We start from the raw sequence: 21,168 nt of genomic DNA, 5'->3' as shown, positions 1-21,168 counted from the left end.
CTATACATAAAAGAAAAAAAATGATACGTTGGACTTCATCAAAATTAAAAACTTCTCTTCATCTAAAGATACCATTAAGAAAATGCAAAAAAAAAAAAAAAGAAGCAACAGTCTTGGAGAAAATATTCACAGTATGTATATATGACAAATGCTTAAATCCAGAATATGTATATAAAGAATTTCTTTAAATCAGCATCTGCAGTCTTCTTCTTTAAAGGGCCATGTCGTAGATATTTGAGGCTTTGTGCGCATTATCATCTCAGTAGCCACTAGTACTTCACTCTGCCAGTGTAGGGCAAGGGCAGCCGTAGAAAATACATAAAGAAATGGATTGTGCTGTGCTCCAATAAAGCTTCATGTACAAAAACAGATGGTGGGCTGAATTTGGCTGAGCCCTACTGTAAATCAATAACAAAAAGTCAAACAACCCGATAAAACCAGGCAAAAGACTTGAACAGACACTTTTCAAAAGAAGATAAACAAAGAGCCAGTAGGTACATGAAAAGATGCTTAACATTGTTAGCCATCAGGAAAATGCAAATTGAAAATACCATGAGATATCACCACAGGCTTACTAGAAGGGCTCCCATTTGAAAGGTGAACCATATCAAGTGCTGGTGAGGAGGTGGAACAGCTAGAAGTCTCAGCCATTGCTGGTGGGATATAAATGCTGCAGCCACTTTGGAAAAAGTTTGGTGCTTCTTATAAAGCTAAGCATACACTTTCCATATGACCCAACAATTCCACTTTTAGGTAGTTACTTGGAGAAATGAAAATGTATGTCCGTAAAAAGACATATACGAATGTTGCTAGCAGCTTTTTAAAAATTATGATGATGATGCATCTTTTTTTAACTGAAGTTAAATTTACAGTTACTTTACTGAAGTTGATTTACAGTGTTTCAGGTGTACAGCAAAGTGGTTCAGTTATATACACATATATATGTATGTATATATATATTATTTTTCAGATTTCTTTTCCATTATAGGTTATTACAAGATATTGAACATAGTTCCCTGTGCTATACAGTAGGTCCTTGATAGCAGCTTTATTTTTAATAGCTAAAAACTGTAAACAACTCAAATGGCAATCAACAGGAAACTAGACAAACAAGTGGTAGTATATTCATACAGTGAAATAGTACTCAGCAGTTAAAGGAATGATCTGCTGATACACGTGACAGCTGAGTGTAAGAAGCTGGACACAGAAGAGTGCATACTATGTGATTCCATTTAAATGGGATTAGACAAGAGTCAAAACTAATGTTTAGTTATAGAAATCAGATTAATAGTGCCTGTAAAGGCATGAAGATTGATTGGAAGGGGGCATGAGGGAACTTTCTGGGGTAAAAAAGCTGTTCTGCACCTTGAAAGGGCTGGTGGTTACACTGACATATGTATTTGTCAAAAGCCACTAACTGTATGTTTAAGATCTGTACATTTCACTATATGTAAATTTTACCTCAGTAAAAATAAGAGGAATCTCTTATATTCTAATATGAGCAGAGCTACAAGATGTATTAAGTTTAAAAAAAAGCAAACTATAAAGCAGTATGCAGTATACCACCTTTTCCATAAAAAGGAAATGTCATAAGTGTGACTTATGTGTTTATATACATATAAGTATGTATACACGTGTGTGTGTATATTTGCTTGTATAATCATTACATCAAACATAACCTATAGGATGTAGTTAGAAAGCTACTCTAGTTTTGTTTCTCTGTCTCTTTAAATTTATTCAGCCAGACTAGTTTTTTCTCTGCCCCTGAATGAAAACACAGTTCCCAAGACTTCTCTGGTTACTTTTAGGTAGTAAGGACTCAGTCACTTTAAGTGGTAAAAGACACTTTCAATTCAGGAATTAAAATGTTCAGCGCAGTGTGACAGACTTCAAACTTGACCGGAAGTTGAAGCTTCTCCCTCCGCCAGGTTGGGTCAGGAGCAGGGGGACGGCTTGGGTCAGGGGAGGTACAATCCTCTGCTTCTCTCTCCTCTCCTGCTTACTCACCCCTTCCTTTCCCAGCTTGCTAAAACGGGCTTCTGACTCTTGGGACTGGCACACCAAAAGTGAAGAGAAGACAGAAGGAGCCAGGAGCATTTTTACTTGACTAGTACTGATTCTAGGATGAGTCTTCTGGGCTTGGGAGGTGTTCCAGACAGCTTTCTCCATGAAGCACTTTTCGGGTTATTTGGAAAGTTCCACCAATGGGCTTTCTCACCAGCAGTGCCCCTTACATGGTCGAGTGCATCTCTGCTCTGGCTGATCATTTCCCCATTCCTCTGGTCGGGCCTTCCCCTTTCCCGAGGCACTGAGCAGCTACCCACAGCTTCTTTCCGCTAAGGTCCCCACAGTCGTCCATGTGGCTGTTCTGGACACCAGCCCCACCCCGTTCTCAGGACTCAGACCTTAACCCATGGGTTAAGGTCTGTAGAGCCTCTGAATTTTCCAGGAAACACTTCTCATCTGATTTAGGAGTAGTATCCCTCACCCTAAGGGACAGCGATATATTCACATGGCAGTTCTCTCTCTCAAAACAAGAACAAAACCATCTCTTTAGAATTGCTCTTGTACATGAGTCTATGCACTTGCCAACACCTGTACACAGTCAACTGTATCCAAATAAAAAATACAATCAACCAAGGTATCAGGAGATCTCAGGATAAAATGTAGACTACAGCAAATGAATTTCACTTATTATAAATGTATGACATAACCTAACTGAAGGGGGTAGAGAGAAAAGGAGCTGGCCTAAGTAATGTTGGGAAATAACCCTGTGACTACATACTGTAAGCTAAACCAAAAAAAAAAAAAAAAAAACACCAAAAAATTTAAAATACTGTACATAAACACTGCGCTCTAGTTGGTAAATTTGTTTCTCACGGGGCACTATTTAGCAATTTTGAAGCAACGTACTAGGGTTGATGATAAAGTAAATATCCATGAGTCCATACTTATATAAATAAATGACTGATTAAGTAAATAAATAAATGGGAGAAAGGGGATAAATCTTTACAGAGGATCTCAGATAATGTGTGTAGATATTCCTCCTCCAGGAGGTGGAACTTAATTTCCCTCTTCTTGAGAGCAGGTTGGATTTAGTGAATCACTTCTAAAGAACACAGTGTAGAAAGAGAAAAATAGTCACATTCCAGTGGAGAAAACTGGCAGTTACCAACCACCTTAACCAAGTGATTTTGGGCAACTTCAGCAGTGGTGTCATGTTGCTGTTGTGTCCCCTGATGTGATCCTCTGAGAATAGCTCTTTGCCTCTGTGGTTTTCTTCCTATAAACCCATAACTGCAGCCTAATCATGAGAAAATGTGAGGGTCATTCTATAGCTTGAAGGACATTTTATAAGATACCTGACCATGAATCTTCAAAAGTGTCAAGGTTATGAGAAATAGGGAAAAACTAAGAAACTGTCACAGACCAAGAGAGACACAACAAATAAATGCAGTGTGGTATCCCGGAACAGAAAAAGGAATTGGTGGAAAATGGTGACTTCCAAATAAAGACTGTGGTTTAGTTAATAGTGTAGCACCAATGTTGATTTCTTAATTTTCACCAACGTACTGTGGTTATGTCGGATGTTAACATTAGGTGGAGGTGAGTGAAGGTACATGGGAACTCTGTGTACCATGTTTGCAATTTTTCAGTAACACTAAAGTTATTCCAAAATTAAAAGTTTATTTTATAAAATGCTCTTCTAATCTCCAACTTCCAACACTCTTATATTCAGTGTGGGTGAAGGATTTAAGAGAATAACCAGTTTTCTCCTACCTCTCTTTTGACAAGCCCTGCTTGGTGGGGTCTGGCATCTCATTTGGGGATATAATTTTTATTATCCTTGAGCCTCAGCAGCAGACTCCTATTTAAATGTCCTATTATGTTCGTGTATGCTAAAAATGTCTCTAGAATGATATACAAGAAACCAAAACAACGGTCGCCTGTGAGGAAATGTACTTCCGTGGCTCAAGGAGAAGAAAGTGCAGTTTCTCACAGTTTATCCTATTGTACCATTTGGAATCTGAGCTGTGTGAATGTATCACACTTGCAAAATTTTTAATTTAAAAAAAAAACAACGACTTGGTTGTATTACTCTTAAATCACCATTCAGTGACTCGGGAACTCTTATATACTGTTGTGACTCCTGAGAAAGATCCTTCCGTATGTTCTGTGTTGAGCTTCACTGGGGTTTCAGAAGCCATTTTGCCTTCACGGCAATGCGATGTTGGTGACTGCCTAATGTTTTAGCAACTTGTCAGATAATTTGGCACTTCTTGGGTCAGGATTATTTCCACTGTTTGGGGCCCACAGAAGGAAAGAAGAGCAGGATGTTATGAAGGTACGCGTGGCCTCATTAAGATTCATTAGGATGAACATTCCTGGGCATTTTTCCATTTCAGGAAGGGCCCCAAAAGAGGTCAGCTTTCTCATCTACCCAAGGCAGTTATCAACCACAGCTTCATTCATACATTTATCACTCATTTATTAAGCACTCACTCTGTTTGTAGCAAAACTCTCAAGGCTTTTACGTCTTCTTAAAGAGGATAGAAATAAAGCTGGTGGTTTCATTAGTACAGCTTCTGATTGAGCCAGTCCTTATCGCTAACAGTTCCTAAAAGAAATGTGATTCTTGTGTTGGAGTTGGTAGTTTGTTATCCAGGAAGGGCCAAGACATCAGAGTCAGAAATGTCACTCCCCAACATTAGGTTTCTGGTGTCTATGGGCCTCCATAATCAGTTTCCCATCCAGGCATCAGCTGAACACTGTGGCAGCACAGATGCCTGGCTTTCTAAGGTGTAGACTGCAAACAAGATGTTAAACTTCTTTTTATTACTGTGGATCTTATACATTTTGGTTGCTGAGAATTTTAAATAAACATCTTTTTTTAAGATAAGTAATTAAGTAAACATCTTTGCCACTTATTCTTTTATTTTTAGCAAGTCTTTTCCCTTGTTTAATCGATGCATCCCTCAAACGCCTGAGTGTTATTCCCTGTTTGCGTCTGTTTTGATCAATGATGTTGACGCCCTCCATCGAATTCTAAGTGGAATAATGTCAGGAAGAGACACAATCCTCGGTCTCTGTATCCTCGCCTTCGGTAATTTTCAATTAATTTTATTTCAGTGACTATTTATACCAAAGTTTCTAGCACTTATGTATGTTGTACAATGGAAATTAGCCTCTTGACTTCAATATAAAACTTCACTTCATATATCTTCTTTGTAGTTATTTTCAGTGTTTCAGGTTCCAGTGGAGGAGGGGGCAGTAAGACTGGGGAAAGGCCAGCTGGCTCTCTGCCCAGAGGCCTCACTAGGTGGGGCTGCCTTAGAGAGTGACCACGTTCCAGGGCCTGCTCCTCAGCTCTGAATAAGGATGGATGTGCAGAGCAGATTGCCACTTTGTGAACTGGCCACGATAAGTACCAGGAACGCATGTCCTCTGGTCCGTGTGCCCTCTTCCCCTAGGCAAGCCCGATCACAAGGCTGCTTGGCGAGCAAGGGAAGGCGGTGTGCGCATCATGTTAAATAACATCAGAGGGCATTGGCCTGATGTATCCAGCTCCTCCTAGGAGCAGGCCTACTGGGTTGTAGGAGGGTCAAGGTCTTGAGCCAGATCATGCCTTTTCCAGCCTTTCTGGAAGCAGCCCCCCAGCCACTCGTGACCGTTGACTTCCCATTTGCTGTTTCAGCTCGATGAGCCCCTTAAGAGTCGGCCTTCTCTTTGAACGAATTAGTGCTGTCTGCTGCTGTAGGCAATAGTAGTGGCCTCTTATTTACCCCGTTATTTACAGCAGCTGCCTCCCAACCTTGGGAGGTTGAAAGAAACTCTTTGATCAGCCATTAACATAATTTTGCCAGTTTACAAATTGAGTTTTCCATAATTTCATTACCCAAAGGTTACTAATTCCTGAATGCTTGGGGATGCTTAACTAGCCACCATTATGTAACTTCCAGACTTCTTATGACCCAGATGTGCCAGACATCGTGCTTGCTGTTAACACATTAAACCTCATCAGAACCCTATCACCGTTTGTAGGAGAGGAAGCTGAGGCTTAGAGAGGTCTGAGGTTTGGCCAAGCAGAGGTGCAGAGCTGAGACTCAGCCCAGACCTATCTGATTCTAAACCCATGTTCTTAACCACTACACCCAGATATCTATATGTAATCTTGAATTCTTGTTTAGAAAAAAAAAGTAATGTAGTATTTATAAATTCACTGAAGTACTGAGAATAAATTCATAGGCTTAAAAACCCCCAAATTGGAAACTGATGTGCAGATTTTTATACATACATCTTATAATCATAAATTTTTCATTTTTAAAGGCATTCATCTTTCATACTTAATGAGAGTATCTGAGAACACAAAATTGGAACTTTAGATAAGTTATGAAATCAAAAGGGTTAAGTTTGATAAAAAATTTTAGATGGTTCATTTGGACTTAAAAGAAAAAAAAAGAAAGTTTAGGGTATTTGGGAATAATACCTGCTTTAAAAGAAATTTTTTAAAATTCAGAAAGAATGCTAGCACTTTCAGGAAGTGGCACTGTCACAGACCTAACTTGTGTATGCTTCAGAGAGCGGCCAGGGTGTGTCTTGTTCTTTTGTTTGGTAGATGTCCAGGATATTTAGAGACTGCAGGCAGTCCTCAGCCCTCACTCCTTTGGAAGGTTTAGGCATTCCAGCCCCATCATCATCCCCCTCAGGCCTTGGTGGTGGTTAGAATTTATATGTTTTGCTTAATTTTCTAGCCTTGTCTTTGGCCATGACGATCACCTTCCGATTCATCACCACCCTTCTGGTTCACATTTTCATTGCACTGATTGTTTTGGGATTGCTGTGTAAGTATTTCCACTTGATTGATTTCTTCTTGATTAAATGAAAAGCCTTTCCGTGAAGTGTAGAACTTAAAAGCTGGCATTTCTGAGCTACATGGGGTCTTAGAGAGTCTCTCGTCCAACTCCCTCATGTTACATAGAGGAGACTCGGGCCCAGAGAGGACAGGGAGGGCCACAGGATTGCTTCTGTCTCACAGAAAACAGCAAAGTTCCTGCCCAGCCTTCTGTCTCTTCTGCACTGTGCCGCCTCTCAGATGAGCCGGCCAGGTGAGTGGTACTGGTTTCCACACCATTAAAAGTCAGTTCCAGTACCTGTTGGAAGCCCTTTAAAGCAGAGGTCCCCAACCCCCGGTCCGAGGCCTGTTAGGACCTGGGCTACACAGCAGGCGGTGAGCGGCGGGCGATTGAGCGAAGCTTCATCTGCCGCTCTCCATCCCCCACCCCGTCGCTCGCATTACGGCCTGAACCATCCCCCCACCCTCCACCCTGTGTGTGGAAAAAGTGTCTTCCACGAAACCGGTCCCTGGTGCTGAAAAGGTTGGGGACCGTTGCTTTAAAGGATGTCTTCTGAATTTTCACATCTCCCATTGACATGTGGGTACCCACACTGTCATGCAGAGGCTCCGGCCAATCTGAAGAGACGCAGGCCCTGAGCTGGGGCAGGGTCCCGGAGACCCTGCCCGGTGCCCACTGTTTTCCTTTTCAGTGCTGGATCCTGGATCCATCCAAAAGTTGTCGGGGAAGAAGGTCCGAGGGGCAGAGGCATGCAGGGAGCTCAAGGCAGCAGCTGTTTCCGAACTAGTACAGGATATTTTAATTTTTAATAATTAGCATGACCAAATAAATAAATACATAATTGGCATGACCGTAGGTGTTTCATCCCCTAAACAATCAGTTCTGCAGATCACAGGTGCCCAGCGTGCAGGCGCTGGAGGACACGCACTGTGGCTTGTGAGGGTGCCTTCCCCACCTACGGCTAGTAAAGACGACTGTGACCTCCCTGTCGTCACTGTGGATGCGGTGCAGGTGGCACTTAGTACCTAAATGCAGAGCATTTGCAATGTCGGGGCACCCACCCAGTTTTGTAGGTGCCAAGCCAATATCCAGGCTGCCCCTGGAGTTGTCACCCGCAGAGCTCATTTGGAAATTTTAGACTTTAGACTCTAATATTGTTCCTCTCACCATCCCCGTTGGTGTAGTTTCCTCCCTGCTCACACCCAGCCCCACCCATGGGCTAGGCTGACAGGACACATCTGTGTTCCGGAGTCACCTCCCTGCGTCTCCCAGAGACAGGCAGTCACCCCAGGTCTGGCAGGTTCTCAGCTGGCCCCATCCAGCTGCTTCAGAGGGCCGGTCATTGCCTGCAAAGCCCCAGGGATTTGGGACCCACTGCCTGAGCAGGGCTGCCTGGTGTGAAGGGAGGGGCCGGTGGTTAGCTCATGGCATGCGCGCTGAGTTCTGCTGGTGTTTTGCTTTGCAGTTGTCTGTGGTGTCTTATGGTGGCTGTATTATGACTATACTAATGACCTCAGCACAGAATTGGACACAGAAAGGGAGAATATGAAGTGTTTGCTGGGGTTTGCTGTTGTGTCTACAGTTATCACGGTAAGAAGCACCCTTCCAGCAGTAGATCACGTAGCCGGCCAGAACTCTGAAACCCAAATAATTAGATTTTAACCAAGAACAACGAGCACTTGTTTTTCTTTCACTGCAGAATGTGTATACATGTTAGTGTAGTGAGCGTACATACGTGTCTAGTGCCTTTGTGTTTTATTTGCGATACCTACGTAGGAACGCATTGCAGCCTTCAAAAAGATGCGTAAACGCTCTGACTTCGTTGCAGGTCACTTCCGCCATCTCAGAGGTTGGTTCGTCCCCTTGCTGACTCATTGCCCTTGCACACAGTAGAGCCGCTTTCACCCGCAGGCGGCTACAGGGTGGACGCTGCAGCGTGCAGAGGGAGCCAGACATACAACAGTTCCCATTTCCTGGTTTGCGGAGAGTCGCCACCGCTCTAGCCAGTGGATGCTCCGCTCTCAAGGCTGTGACAGCTCGCACTGCCCTTGAACACAGAGAGCCCTTTGTTTCCAGACGTGCGGCTGCTAGGCTAAGTTGGTTTGAGAGAACCGCCGCCTCCTTGGTGAATTCCCTAGTTGAGAGCCGGCAAACAGAGAACATTGAGCCTGGAGATACTGGTTGTTGGGGGAGGGTGGTTGGCAACTGAAAATCATTCTGGTCCCTCCCCTGGTGCTGATAGCAGTTCTGGAATCACAGGGCCCCGGAGAGGGTCGGCAACTGATTTCAGGTGGCCCACGGGCATCCTTTAGTGTGTGGCTTGCTAACCGTTTCATGGAGGCCTGGCCGCCGGGGTTTCCACACGCCCATTAAATCTTTCAGCAAGGGCAGATTCTCTCACCAGCTCAGCTCTCTCCTCTAAGGGAATCCTTCGGTTCTCACGTTTGGCACAGGCTTGCCGTTTTCTCCTTTCTAGTGAGGTGTCAGGTTTATGTTTGTCACGAGAACTGCATCTCAGTGAGCAAGTATCCGATAAAGCAAAGCTCCTGGTTCGTCCTGGGACCAGGCCCGTAGCTGAGCCAGGGCGTGTGCAGGAGGCTGGAGAAGAAAGGCCCCCCTGCACCCCAGGCGGCGTACTGGGCTCTTGGGCACTAGGGGCAGGGAGGAGCAGGGCTGGGAGCTGGGAGAGCTTGCTTCTCCCCCTTCCCCCACCCCCAGCCCTCCACAGGGCTCCCTTTGTCTTCACACACTGAACCATTAATGGCCGCCAGATGCCAGGGTCGGGGGAATGCTTTTCACCGAGGGTCAGGCTAGGGAAGGGGTAGGCTGTGAGAGCAGAGCGAGGAAGCGCCCCACGGCTCGCACACCGTTCATTTAACACGTGTGTCACTGCTGCTCAGTCTCTACCAAGGCCTGGGTGCTGGCACGCTTGTTCTCATAAGAGCCCTAGCTTCTCTGTCACCATCACCATTTACTGAGCGCCTGTTATGCCCAGGGCCCTGTACTAAGCAATGCACCTGGCAGGACAAAGCACAGAGATAACACACGCCCCACGATGATGTGAATTACAGGGCTAGCAACGCCATGACGTGGAACACGGGGAGAGAGGGCGGCCTATGAGGGGGGCTGCCTAGGAATATTATTTCAGTGGTTTCAATAAAACCACTAGCAGCGATGCAGACAATGGGATGAACGGCATCGAATGCTCGCCTCAGTGTGTCAGCCTAGGGGCACAGGCTGAGGTGCAGCAGTTTGCAGCTTAGAGCCCAGAAGGGTGACGTTGAGGCTTGACCCCTGCGGTGAGTCAGCTCTGCTGTCCACCCCGCCCAGCCCGCACCCCTGGCACCATCCCCAGTGGGTAATGCTGATCTCCCTTGAGACTGGGGAAGTGACGGGTTAGAGTTAACTCATCACTTGTGGTCAGTATCCTGGTGTACTTTGAACGTGAGGGGAGCATTTTATACATATATATGTATATATTATATAATTGAAAAACACACGCATTGAAACACACACATTTTACCATTCCACTCAGGAGCTAGAAGCCAAGTTTATTTGCCTAAAGATTGTATCATTTTGCCTCATTAAAATTTTTTAAAATTTTAAACGTTTTAACGTAACGTAACGTAAATTTTAAACGTTTAAAAAACGACAGTAACAAAAAATGTCCCTCTCCCTTGTTGATTGTGCTAGGCATTGAGGACACAGAGATGGAAATTCCTACTGTCTCCTCCGGGCATCTTCCCTGGCTCCTCAGGCCAGTCCCCACAGCTATGGCAGGAGGCCCTGCTCCCAGCCCCGGGAGCAGTTTTGCAGAGTTTATCCCACTGCCCTCTGACTTTCCTCCACTTGATTATGAGGTCCCTGAGGGCAGCAATGCCCAAGCCCAGCTGGAAGAGGAAGGGCATCTAGGCCAAGGGAGTAGCATGTGAGGGGTCACATAGACAAGAAAGGAACCTGCAGGAAGTTCCCTCGGCAGGAAGGGACCATGCCAGGAAGATCCTGATTTACAGTGATGATGATTTCGATATTTATCCAGGAGCTTTGGGGAGATGTTGAAGGATTTTGAGCAGGGAGATGATATCCTTGACTCTACCTTTTACAAAGATCCCTTTAGCTTGGGTCGGAGGAGGGATTGAGGCAGGGGTAGGGGGCTAAGGGGATTAAAAGCAGAAGGTAGTGCGGAGGCTACCGGGGTCTGGATGAGAGACGTTGAGACTTGAGCTGTGGCATCAACGTGGGAATAGAGAGGAGAGGATAGATTGAGAGCTCTATCGGGAAACTGAGTCCGAGGTGATTGAGATTGTGCTGTGTGCTGGGACTGTGCCAGTCCTTGACAATAACAGACGGCCCTGCCCTCAAGGAGCTTGATGTAATGTGAAATGCAGACAATAAACATCTACAGTAGAGTATGTTGAGTGCTACAGTAGGGTAAGTATGGGATAAAATGGAAGCACGCAAGAGAGGAACCTGATTTTTTCTTGGAGAGTCCAGGAAAATTAGGGCCACTGGAGTAGGGAATACAGGGGAAATAAGTTTTTGTATGAAGATAATGAATTCGGTTCTGGACAAGTTGAGTTTGACACCCTGTAGGACACCCAAGGCCTGGTCAGTAACTGAAGTGCTTACTCATCCAGCACCTAGAGAAAGGTGAGGCTGGAGATTTTTTTTTTAATTGGCCGCAGGATCTTAGTTCCCCAACCAGGGATCGAACCCGTGCCCCCTGCAGTGGAAGCGTCGAGTTCTAACCACTGGACCCTGGAGATTTTTATTTAAAGGTTATCAGCATCTAAGAAGGATTCTAAAACCACAGAGGAGTAGGAGAGACCACCCAAAGGATCCCAAGAAATAGGAACTGAAGAAGTAGAAGGAGAGCCAGAGGAAAGAGCAGTCACAGAAGTCAAAGGAGAAAGTTTTAGGAAAAGAGGAGGGAACAAGAGATTCACACGCCATGCTGAGGTCAAGCAAGATCTGGAATGTTTCCGTGGGATTTGACATTCAGGAGGTCAGATGAGGTGACCTTGGGGAGAGCAGTTTCAGGAGAGTCTTGGGGTCTGGAGGTTTACAGGCAGCTGAAGGATGGGTGCAGGTATGGACGTGCAGATGGCTGGTGTGGACCAGTACTTGAAGAAGCTCGCCTGTGAAGGAGATAAGAGATGACGGTGGCTGGACCGCGGTGTGAGGGTAGAGGGAGGTTTGTTTCTTTCATACGATATTTATATACAGGGAGGCCAAAGACAGCAGAGGAGGAGGCACAGAAGGTTGCTTTGAGGCACGATCACTGTCCTCTTCCCTCATACTTGTGTCCGCTTGACCTTCTGCAGTCCTTCAGCATTCTCTGAGCATCTTGGGTGCTGTGGAGGGAAAAAGAAATAGACAGTTCCCCGACCCCAGAGGACCTTATTCTCGTTTTCTCTCATTCTCTGACCAGATTGCAAGCTCCTTCAGAGCAGGGGCTGTGTCTTGTCCACTGTTGTAGCAGCAGGATCTAGCATAAGTATCAGCACATAGTAGATGCTCAGTTAGTATTTGAGAATATGTCTATTCTATTATAATAAAAGTAGGGAGTAACTATCTTAAAAGAGTTGTTTGCCGAGATGTCAGGAAAATATTAGGGTTTGTTTTCAGCTCTTCTCAGTTCTTCATTATTTTGAATAATTTAACCCCTTTCTCACCAGGCAGTTCTGCTCGTCTTGATTTTTGTCCTCAGAAAGAGAATAAAATTGACAGTTGAACTTCTCCGAGTCACAAATAAAGCCATCAGCAACTCTCCTTTCCTGCTGTTCCAGCCACTGTGGACGTTTGCTATCCTCATTTTCTTCTGGGTCACCTGGATGGCTGTACTCCTGAGCCTGGGAACTGCAGGTAAGGGCAGTGGGAGTGGGGTCCATCACCCTGGGGTCATGCACAGAAGGCCTCACCGTTCTGGAACCATTGGCCTGTTTTTGTAAGGACCAAATTTCCCATGCAGCTAAAGGCATCTGATGGCAACAGTGACGGTGCTTGGGGCTCTGTCATGGGAGAAAAAGCAGGAAATTCTTTTTCCTCTTTTGTATCAGTATGTGAAAAAAAGAACCCAGGAAAGACCCTGTTAAAATGCTGTGCTCAGAAGAATGAGCTTAAGTTTAAAGCAAGTGTGCACAGATGTTCACATTGCTTTGCTCCTGGGAAGACAGTACTGTCCTCCATTCTGCTGTCATATCTATACAGTGGTTTTCCACCAGAGATATTCCTCAGAATCTGCTATGGTGCTTTACTAAAATACAGATGCCTGGGCCCCATCCTCAGAGACTCTGATTCACTCGGTTTGTGGTAGGGTTATATTTTTTTGGATGCCTGTAAGAGAGCAACCACATTCTAGAACAGTGCTATTCAAAGGGTTGTCTGACACCGGATAAGGAGCTTATGCCAGAATGTATATCCCTCCATCACTTCCTCCGTCAAGAAAGTCTTGCTGTGAAAAAAAAAAAAATGTCAGCAGAACAAGACGATAGGCCTAGTGATGCAGCTGACCTTCCTTCTGGCACAAGCTCCTTATCTCACTGTGGACTAATCACATACAGGGTGAGCCCAGGCCACTAGTCTATGGCCCCATTTGAGTGATACTGCTCTAGATCTTCTCTCACTCACTCCTCGATTTGATTTAGTTAAGGCCCAAACTCACACTCTGATGTGAGTACAAAAGAGTAAGTTGCTTTCGGAGACTATCACCAGGCAGATAAGAACCACAGCAGATGTCAAAGCAACAAGGCTAACATAATTTCTTAATGGTTTATCAAGTTTATTCTGTTCCCTGTAGGCTCCAGTTGTATATGTAGGAATAACTACATGTAGTAGATTCTTAGTAAACTAGGTTCTCTTACCTCTCTTCTGGAGTAAAGTGAACCCGTGGAGATTACTCCAAGATGGGCAGCCAGCTCTCTGGAGGTTCAAGCCCTTGGAAGCCCATGTTTCCAGCTTAGAGATGCTCAAGGGGCAGCCTCTTCTGTCGGGGATCTCTGGAAGCTTGCTGAAGGCCTGCAGTGCACTTCCGATAATTATCCAGCAGGGAACCTTGTTCAAACAGGCACAGGACAGTAATCAATCAGGATGAGGTTAGTGTGAGAGTGACGGAAACCTCAGAACAGTGGCTTAAACAAGATGACAGGTAATTTCTCTCTCATGTAAATGAAGCCCACAGGAGGAGACCCCATGCCAGCATGGGCTGCCAGAGGTCACAGACCCACGCGCCTTTTTTCTTGCTGCACAGCCTACCACTTGCTTCCACCTCATAGCTGAAATAGACACTCGAGTTCCAACCACCCTGTCTTATTCGAGCTGTGAGGAAGGTAGCAGGGATGTCATGACAACACTTCCACCTACAGCCATTGGCCAAATCCCAGTTACATGGCAACTCCTATGTGCAAGGGGGGACAGGAAATGTCATTTCGTTGGTGGCAGCCATGCACAACCTAAAAATGAGAGGTTCTGTGAATTGCAGGGCAGTTGGAAGTCTTAACTAGGGCAACACTGAACAAGCATCTTCCAGCTCATTTCCTTGACGTGGTCTTAGTCCTGGCGGAAAGGGAAGCAATGGCCTCGGTGCCTGCAGGAAAGCAAGCATTTGTTGAAAATTTCCCAAATTCTAAGCTCGGCACTAGGTGCTTTCTTATGTTCTCTCCTTTAAGTGTCGCAACCCCCTTTCGATGCCTGTGTTGTTATGTTCAAGTTACAGGCAAGAAAACTGAGGTTCTGAGAAAGCAATTTGCTGAAGGTCCAGCTAGAAAGTGTGATGGCTCTTACTGACGCCAGAGATCTAGAACAGAACCTGTGCTCTTTCCACGACCTCGCATGTCCCTTGTGTCTGGGATACAAAGCTAGGAGATCAAATTAGACCTCCTCAGGTTTGTCTGTTCAAGTTGAAGCAGTATTGTGACCACAGCAGCTGGCTGGTGAATGCAGGCCTGTAATGTGGTGTTTGGGACCTGCGGCCAGAGGGCAACATGACAGGGCCAGAGGCTAAAGCCAGATCAGGCTGGGAGTGAGGTGTGGCAGGAGGTGGCAGGGCTTGACGCTCTGGTGGTGGACTGTGGCGCTGGGCCCTCGCCCTGAAGAACCGCAGAGGAGAGGTGAGGCCTCGGGAAGTACAGCTCAGGACCAGGGAGGGACCTTCCTACTCCAGCCTCCAGGGCACAGCTGCCCGCCCCGCTGTCCTTATGGGCTGTCAGTCTGGGTGAAGGGAATTGTCTCTGTGGTTAAACCCTCAATGATTTGGAGCAGGACACGTTCTTTCGTTCTTTAATGCACAGACATTAGGTGAGCGCTGGGGGGACGAGGCCCTGGCAAGGCACTGGGGAAGAGTGGTGGCCTCTCCCCACGGTGAGGATGGCAAAGGCTGATGAACATCGCAAGAAGAGAAACTTAGGGAGCTATGGAGCGGCACAGTGGAGCTCCAACCCCCTCTGCGAGTCAGGGAAGGCTTCTCAGAGGATGGGCTGGAAATTACCAGAAGATCGGAAAGTACGGAAAGAGGCAAAGGGGATTTAGTGGGGTCATGTCCAAGCACAGGAGAGAACCTGCTCACAGGGGACAAGGCGAGAGCTGGTCCTGAGAGTTGGGGATGCAGTCGGAGAGGAACACGCCCCAAGGCCAACTCGGGGTGAGCTGCTAGCAGGGCTCTCCTTCAGTTCCCCCACTTCGGCCCCAGCTGGGCCCAGGGCCTGGGGACATTACACAGCCTCAGCCCAGGACCGAGAGGAGGGGCAGGGAGATAGTGGGCTGCTCTGTAGGGCCGAAGGCAGCACATCAGAGGGTCACATATAAAAGCCCAGCCCTTCTCTATCTGTGGAAGGAGCAAAATGAGCACAAGGGAGAGGAGTTGAAGGGCAGAAAAGGAAACCGGGTGCCCAGGACCTACCGTAGGGGTCTGTGGGCAGGTTGATGTTCAGCTTCACAAGAGAGGGTGTCTCACAGAGTGACTGCCTTCCCCCCTTCCCCGGGGCTGAGCGTCATAGAAACCAGATCCGCTGTCCCCTTAGGCCACCTGCCTCTCCTTTCCACTCACCTGTGGGGCGACCCAGGTGCACAGAACTCCCTTTGACTTCAAAGGCCTTTTCATGCAGTGCCAGGACGATGGGCTCTGGGCCTGGGCAGGTCATCTGCTGCTTGTTTTGATCTTCAGCAGATGCCCAGGTGATCCGGGTGGTGAGAGATGCCTGCACAGCACCTGACTGTCTCATTTCATGTCCCTCAGGAAGTCCCAGAACCCTCAGGCTCTCTCTTCAGTCTCAACCCAATGTTCCCAGTGCTGTGGGGTGTCCTCAGTGGGTAAATACTGTAAGACTTTTATTGTGTCAGATGATTGAATGAGTTAATATTTTAATGTGTAAAAAAGAAAAGAAAATGCAGAAAAAGTGAACTTTAGGTTGATCATTTTTTGCCATTTTTTTGATGAGCTCTTTCTCTAGTGACTGTTAATCAGTCTCTTGACTAGTTGACAGACTCTGGCTTGTTTGAGGATTGTTTCAGTGGAGCATAACGAGGCCCTCAGTAATGACAGCAACTAGTCAGCTGGGACTTGTCTGCCACCAGCAATGTGACAGTGACTACTAAATCCAGTGAAAATAATAGTTACAGGAAAACGGAAATAACCTTGGGAATCCAGTAGGTGCAGTTGGCAGGTTGGAAAGAGCCCAGTTGATCTGATGACCCCCAGTTACCCTAAGGTGGTTGGGATGCCCCAGAGTCAGAACAGTAGAAGAAAGAGGCCCATTTGGGGAAGGGGGGGCTTTCTCTCCCACTGGTACTGCAGTTAGAAGAGGTCATCGCAGGGATGTGCTCAGCGTGCTTAAAGGCAAAGGACCATGCTTGGAAAGGAGGCAGCAAGGTTGGACAGAGGGTCTCCCATCCAGGGACCTGGGATCCAGGATGGCTCTGGCCTTCCTTGTATGTTAATCCTCTGGGCTTCCTGTTTTCCTTTTATACAGTGGGAAACTGGTGCTTTCCCCAGGCTTCCTCATAAGGATGTTAGGAGGCTGAAATGGGACCAGAGCTTTGCTCTGCAAATAAGAGACAGTATGTGTTCCTTATATTAGGAACTAATGTCAACTAGAGAATGTCTAGTACTAGCTTCAGCTTTGTGGTTTATTCTCTGCTCTGCATGGCATATTTGAGAACACAGTCTAAAAGAAAATTGTCCTTTTTTTAAGTTATCAGAGATCTAGAAGATAATTGAAGTTATTTCACAAAAGTTTCCTAGTGGCCCAGTCCTGTCCTAGGAACAGGGGGAAGGGAGATTGCTCAGGAGAAATTTAAAACAGCTCCTGCTTTTCAGAAATTTATGGTCCCTGTGGGGAAGTGTGAGGGAAAACAATCTCCATGAACATCTAGGTGCCTTTGCACCTGCTGTGGTCTTTGTCTAGAATCTGCTCCTCCTCCTAACTTTCACCCCAACTTTTTCCCCCAAACTTCATGGAAAACTAGTCATTATTCAAGATTTGTTTTGAGTAATATATTTCTTGGGAAATCTCCTATAAATTGCCCAGGCATACTTAGATATTTCTTCTTCATTTTTCCCTGCATTTTTTATATTCTTCATTCTTTTAACAGATATTCATCAAATGCCTGCTATGTGGCTTGGGTACTGAGATACAGCAGTGAACCAAATAAAGGTACTAGTGAGTGGGGAAAGAGAGCATAAATAAGTAAATAGATTATGTCAGGTAGTGATAAGGCCTATAAAAAACAATAATGCAAGATAATGACTTGTGTGTTGTCTTCCCTCAAGAGAATGAACATCTGGAGGGCCTGGGCTGTGTCTTTTTCTTTCTGTCTCTATGGTCAGTGCACAGCCCTTGAGTGAGTTCAGTAAGTGTGTGCTGAGTCAGTAAGTGAATTCACATCAATGTTGTGTTCAATGAGATGTATACACAGAAAGAACGAGGTGAACCACAGGTGCGCTGTCAATGAGATTTTCTTCTCTTTTGCCCTAATCCTCGTGCTGTCAGAGCAGAAGCTGAGCCAGCAGGGGGCACAGGCAGGATGGGTGTCAGCAGGACACTGAGCCAGTTTGCTGGAAGAGGCCAAGTGTACAGAATGTGCCAGAATATAGAACCCTTTTAAGTCGGGCCTGCATCCTTTGGGAAATTATCCCAACCAACTGGACTGCCTCCCTTGAGAAACTGCCATTTACATTGATCATTAATATTGATATCCATATCACCTCATTAATATGATATCAATATCACCTCAGTCTTTCAAAATGCTTTAAAGCTTGCTTGTAATACCCAGACTTACAGCTAGCTGCATGATGCATTTCCTCCAGGCTATAATGATGATCTCTAGGAAGACTTCTAGAAAGTTGTCTCGAATCTCTATGATAGGATGTATTACTTGAGGAAGGTTGATTCATTCATTCATACAATCATTCATTCAACAAATATTTATTGAACATTTATTATATCAGACCCTGTTACAGATGCTGGAGATACAGCTCTCCTTCTAGTTTGGAAGCTAGAGGGAGATTGGCATTAAATGAGTAAGTGAATTTTATAGTATATTAAAAGTTGATAAGTGGTAAGGAGAAAAATAAAGCAGAGAAGAGTAATAGGAAATGCTTAAGGAGGGGGGTCCAATTTTGAATTTAGTGATTGGGGAGGGCCTTGTTGAGAAGATAATTTGTGAGCAAACATTTGAAGGAGGTGAAGGCAGAGCCATGAGACTATGCAAAGGAAGGGAAAATGTTCTAGGCAAAGGGAACAGCAAGAGGGAGAGGTGCTGGGGACACAGCAAGGAGGCCCATTCAGTGAGAGTGGCCTGATCGAGGGAGAGAATGGTTCAGGTGAGTGTCAGAGAAAGCACAGGCTCAGATCCTGGGGCGTTGTAGGCCATTATAGGAACTTTGTTTCTAAAATGGGAAGTCATTACAGCATTTTAAGCAGCATAGTGGCATGATCTGACTTACATTTTCATGGCAGTGCTCCAGGGAGGAGGTGATGGTGCCTTAGAACAGGGTTGTAATGGTGGACATGGTGTGACATATCAGATTCTGAAGGATTTCCTGATATTAGGTGAAGGGTGTGAAAGAAAGAGGAGTTGGGGATAAAACTGAGGTTTTTTAGCTTGAGCAACTGGAAGATGGGATGGCCATCAACTGAGATGGGACAAGACTTTGGAGCATTTTTGGGGAAGAGCAGAAGTTCTTTTTTAGTTGTGTTGATTGAGATGCCTTTTAGACAGCTGGATGGAGATGTCACGTAGGGAGTTAACTGTTTGAGTATGAAGTTTCTGGAGAGGGCCAGCTAGAGATCTCATTTGGGAATTGGGGAACACATGAATAGTATTTAAAACCATGAGATTTGAATGAGGGTAGATAGAAAAGAAATTCAAGGACTGTGCGTTGGGGCATGTCAATGTTAAGAGGTCTTGGAGATGAGGAAGAATCAGGAAAGGAAACTGAAAGGGAGCAGCCAGTGGGCAGGAGGAGAAAAATGTGCTGTCCTGGAATTGGGGTGAAGGGTTCAATGTGTCAAGTGCTGCTGATAAGTCAGATAAGAACTAAGGATTGACCATTGAAGTTAGCAACATGGAAGTGAAACAAAACAGTTTCAGAGAAGTGTGGGGGAATGGATCACGATTAGAGCAGTTTAAGAGAAAGGCGGAGAAAAAAGAATTGGAAAGAATATGAGACGGTCTTAGAAGTTCGGCTGTAAATAGGAACAGAGAAATAGGAAGGACGCTGGAGGAGGAAAGGGAGTCAAAAAGTAGGGTTTTTTTTTTTTAGAGATGTGAGGTGATTAAAAATGATTCAGTAGAGAGGAATATTCTGATGAAGCAAGAAAGAGAGGGAAAATTTCTGGAGTGATATCTTCAAGTAGGTGAGAAAGGGGATCTAGTGCAGGGATTGGCCTTAGGATCACAGACAGTTTATCATATTAAGGGGGTCCGATTATGGACACATGCTGATAAGGGGTAGAGATGGGGGTAGGTGCTAGCAGAGATTTTCCGATTGCTTCAGTTTTCTTAGAGAAACCGGAAGTGAGGCCACTGTCTGAGCATGAGGATGGGAAAAAACTCTTAGAGGTTGGAGGAGGAATTATAAACAGTCCAGAAGAAGGGGAGATGAATAAACTAAAGTAGCAAATGTGGTATTCACTCTGATGATATCTTCTTTCTGATTTTTGTGTTTGCCTTTTTCATTTTTTCCCCTAATGGCTAATGTCCAGCAAAATTCTAGCATGCAGTATATGCTAAATAAATATTTGCTCATTTCAGACCTGGAATCATATCTACTTATACCTCAACTATAGCTAACCTTATATTGTACTCACTGTTCTAAGCACCTACCTGTTTAATCCTCGTAACAGCTATGTGTATGGCTTTTAGAGCCGTGAGACTAGATGGAATCAACAAGGGAGTGGTATTAGTGTGGTATGAGTGTCCTCAGATTACAGATGATGAAACAGAGATTTTAAAAGGTCCCACAACCTCATAACTTGCCTGAGGTTGGTCAGCCATTAGGAGACAGAGCAGAGATGTGAATCTCAGCCTGCATGACTCTCAAACTGTATAACTACTGCCCTGGAGTTCATCTTGTCTTCCCTCTTCATCTTTACAATAAGAGAACCGAGGCCCAGGTTGCTTATCACAAACGTCAAAGCTGAGATTGGAACCAAGCCCTCTTCCAGTTCAGTGTCCTTTCCACCACCATCCCCCTAGATCAATCTTATCTTGGGATCCAGTTCCCAGGCCCGTTAGCTACACTTAGCGGTAGCTATATTGTAATGGCCCTTAGTAACCAAGCAACTGGTATTTTGATGAGAGGCTCTTGCCTGCACCGACCCAGCCATCCAGGAGAGGGCAGTCCTGTGCGCATAAACACGCCTGCCCCACCCTAAGCTTCTTCCTGAAGCCAGAGCGCCTGATTCTTCAGAGAATGTTTGCTTAAAGCAGTGGTTCTCAAGCATCAGTTCTGTCCCCCACATGGCATTTGGCAATGTTTGGAGACATTTCGGGTTGTCATAACTGGAGGAGGGGAGGGAAGAAGCTCCTGGCATCTAATGGGTAGAGGCCAAGGAAGCTGCTAAACATCCTACAATGCACAGGACAGGCCTCCATCCCTCCCGCCCCTAACAAAGAATTATCTGACCGCAAATGCCAGTTGCTATGTTGAGAGGTTGAAAAACCCTCCCCTAAAAGAAAACCTTTAAATAGTTTGGTATAATGGAACCAGAAAAATAAATAGATGATGGCTTCAGTAAAGATGTTCAAAAACAAGTAGCCAGTCAAGAATAATTTATGAATTCTGCTTCTGTGTGGAATGCCAAGGGCGTGAAGC

General features: G+C 45.5%; 1 protein-coding gene across 4 annotated transcripts in view; it reads left to right on the top strand.

Moving 5' to 3' along the window:
- SLC44A3 (solute carrier family 44 member 3) overlaps positions 1-21,168 on the top strand; it is an 82,294-nt gene that overhangs the window by 20,699 nt on the left and 40,427 nt on the right. For all 4 annotated transcript variants that reach the window (XM_082384426.1, XM_082384425.1, XM_082384427.1 and 1 more), the window contains exons 6-9: positions 4,944-5,104; positions 6,753-6,842; positions 8,320-8,444; positions 12,533-12,719. In XM_082384426.1, coding sequence (XP_082240552.1) covers positions 4,944-5,104; positions 6,753-6,842; positions 8,320-8,444; positions 12,533-12,719 — 563 coding nt within the window. The remainder of the gene's footprint in view (positions 1-4,943; positions 5,105-6,752; positions 6,843-8,319; positions 8,445-12,532; positions 12,720-21,168) is intronic.

The sequence above is a fragment of the Balaenoptera borealis genome (assembly GCF_965194805.1).
Source record: "Balaenoptera borealis genome assembly, chromosome: 1".
Taxonomy (NCBI): Eukaryota; Metazoa; Chordata; class Mammalia; order Artiodactyla; family Balaenopteridae; genus Balaenoptera; species Balaenoptera borealis.
The sequence above is the reverse complement of the archived record's forward strand: the minus strand, read 5'-3'. Positions and strand labels throughout refer to the sequence as shown.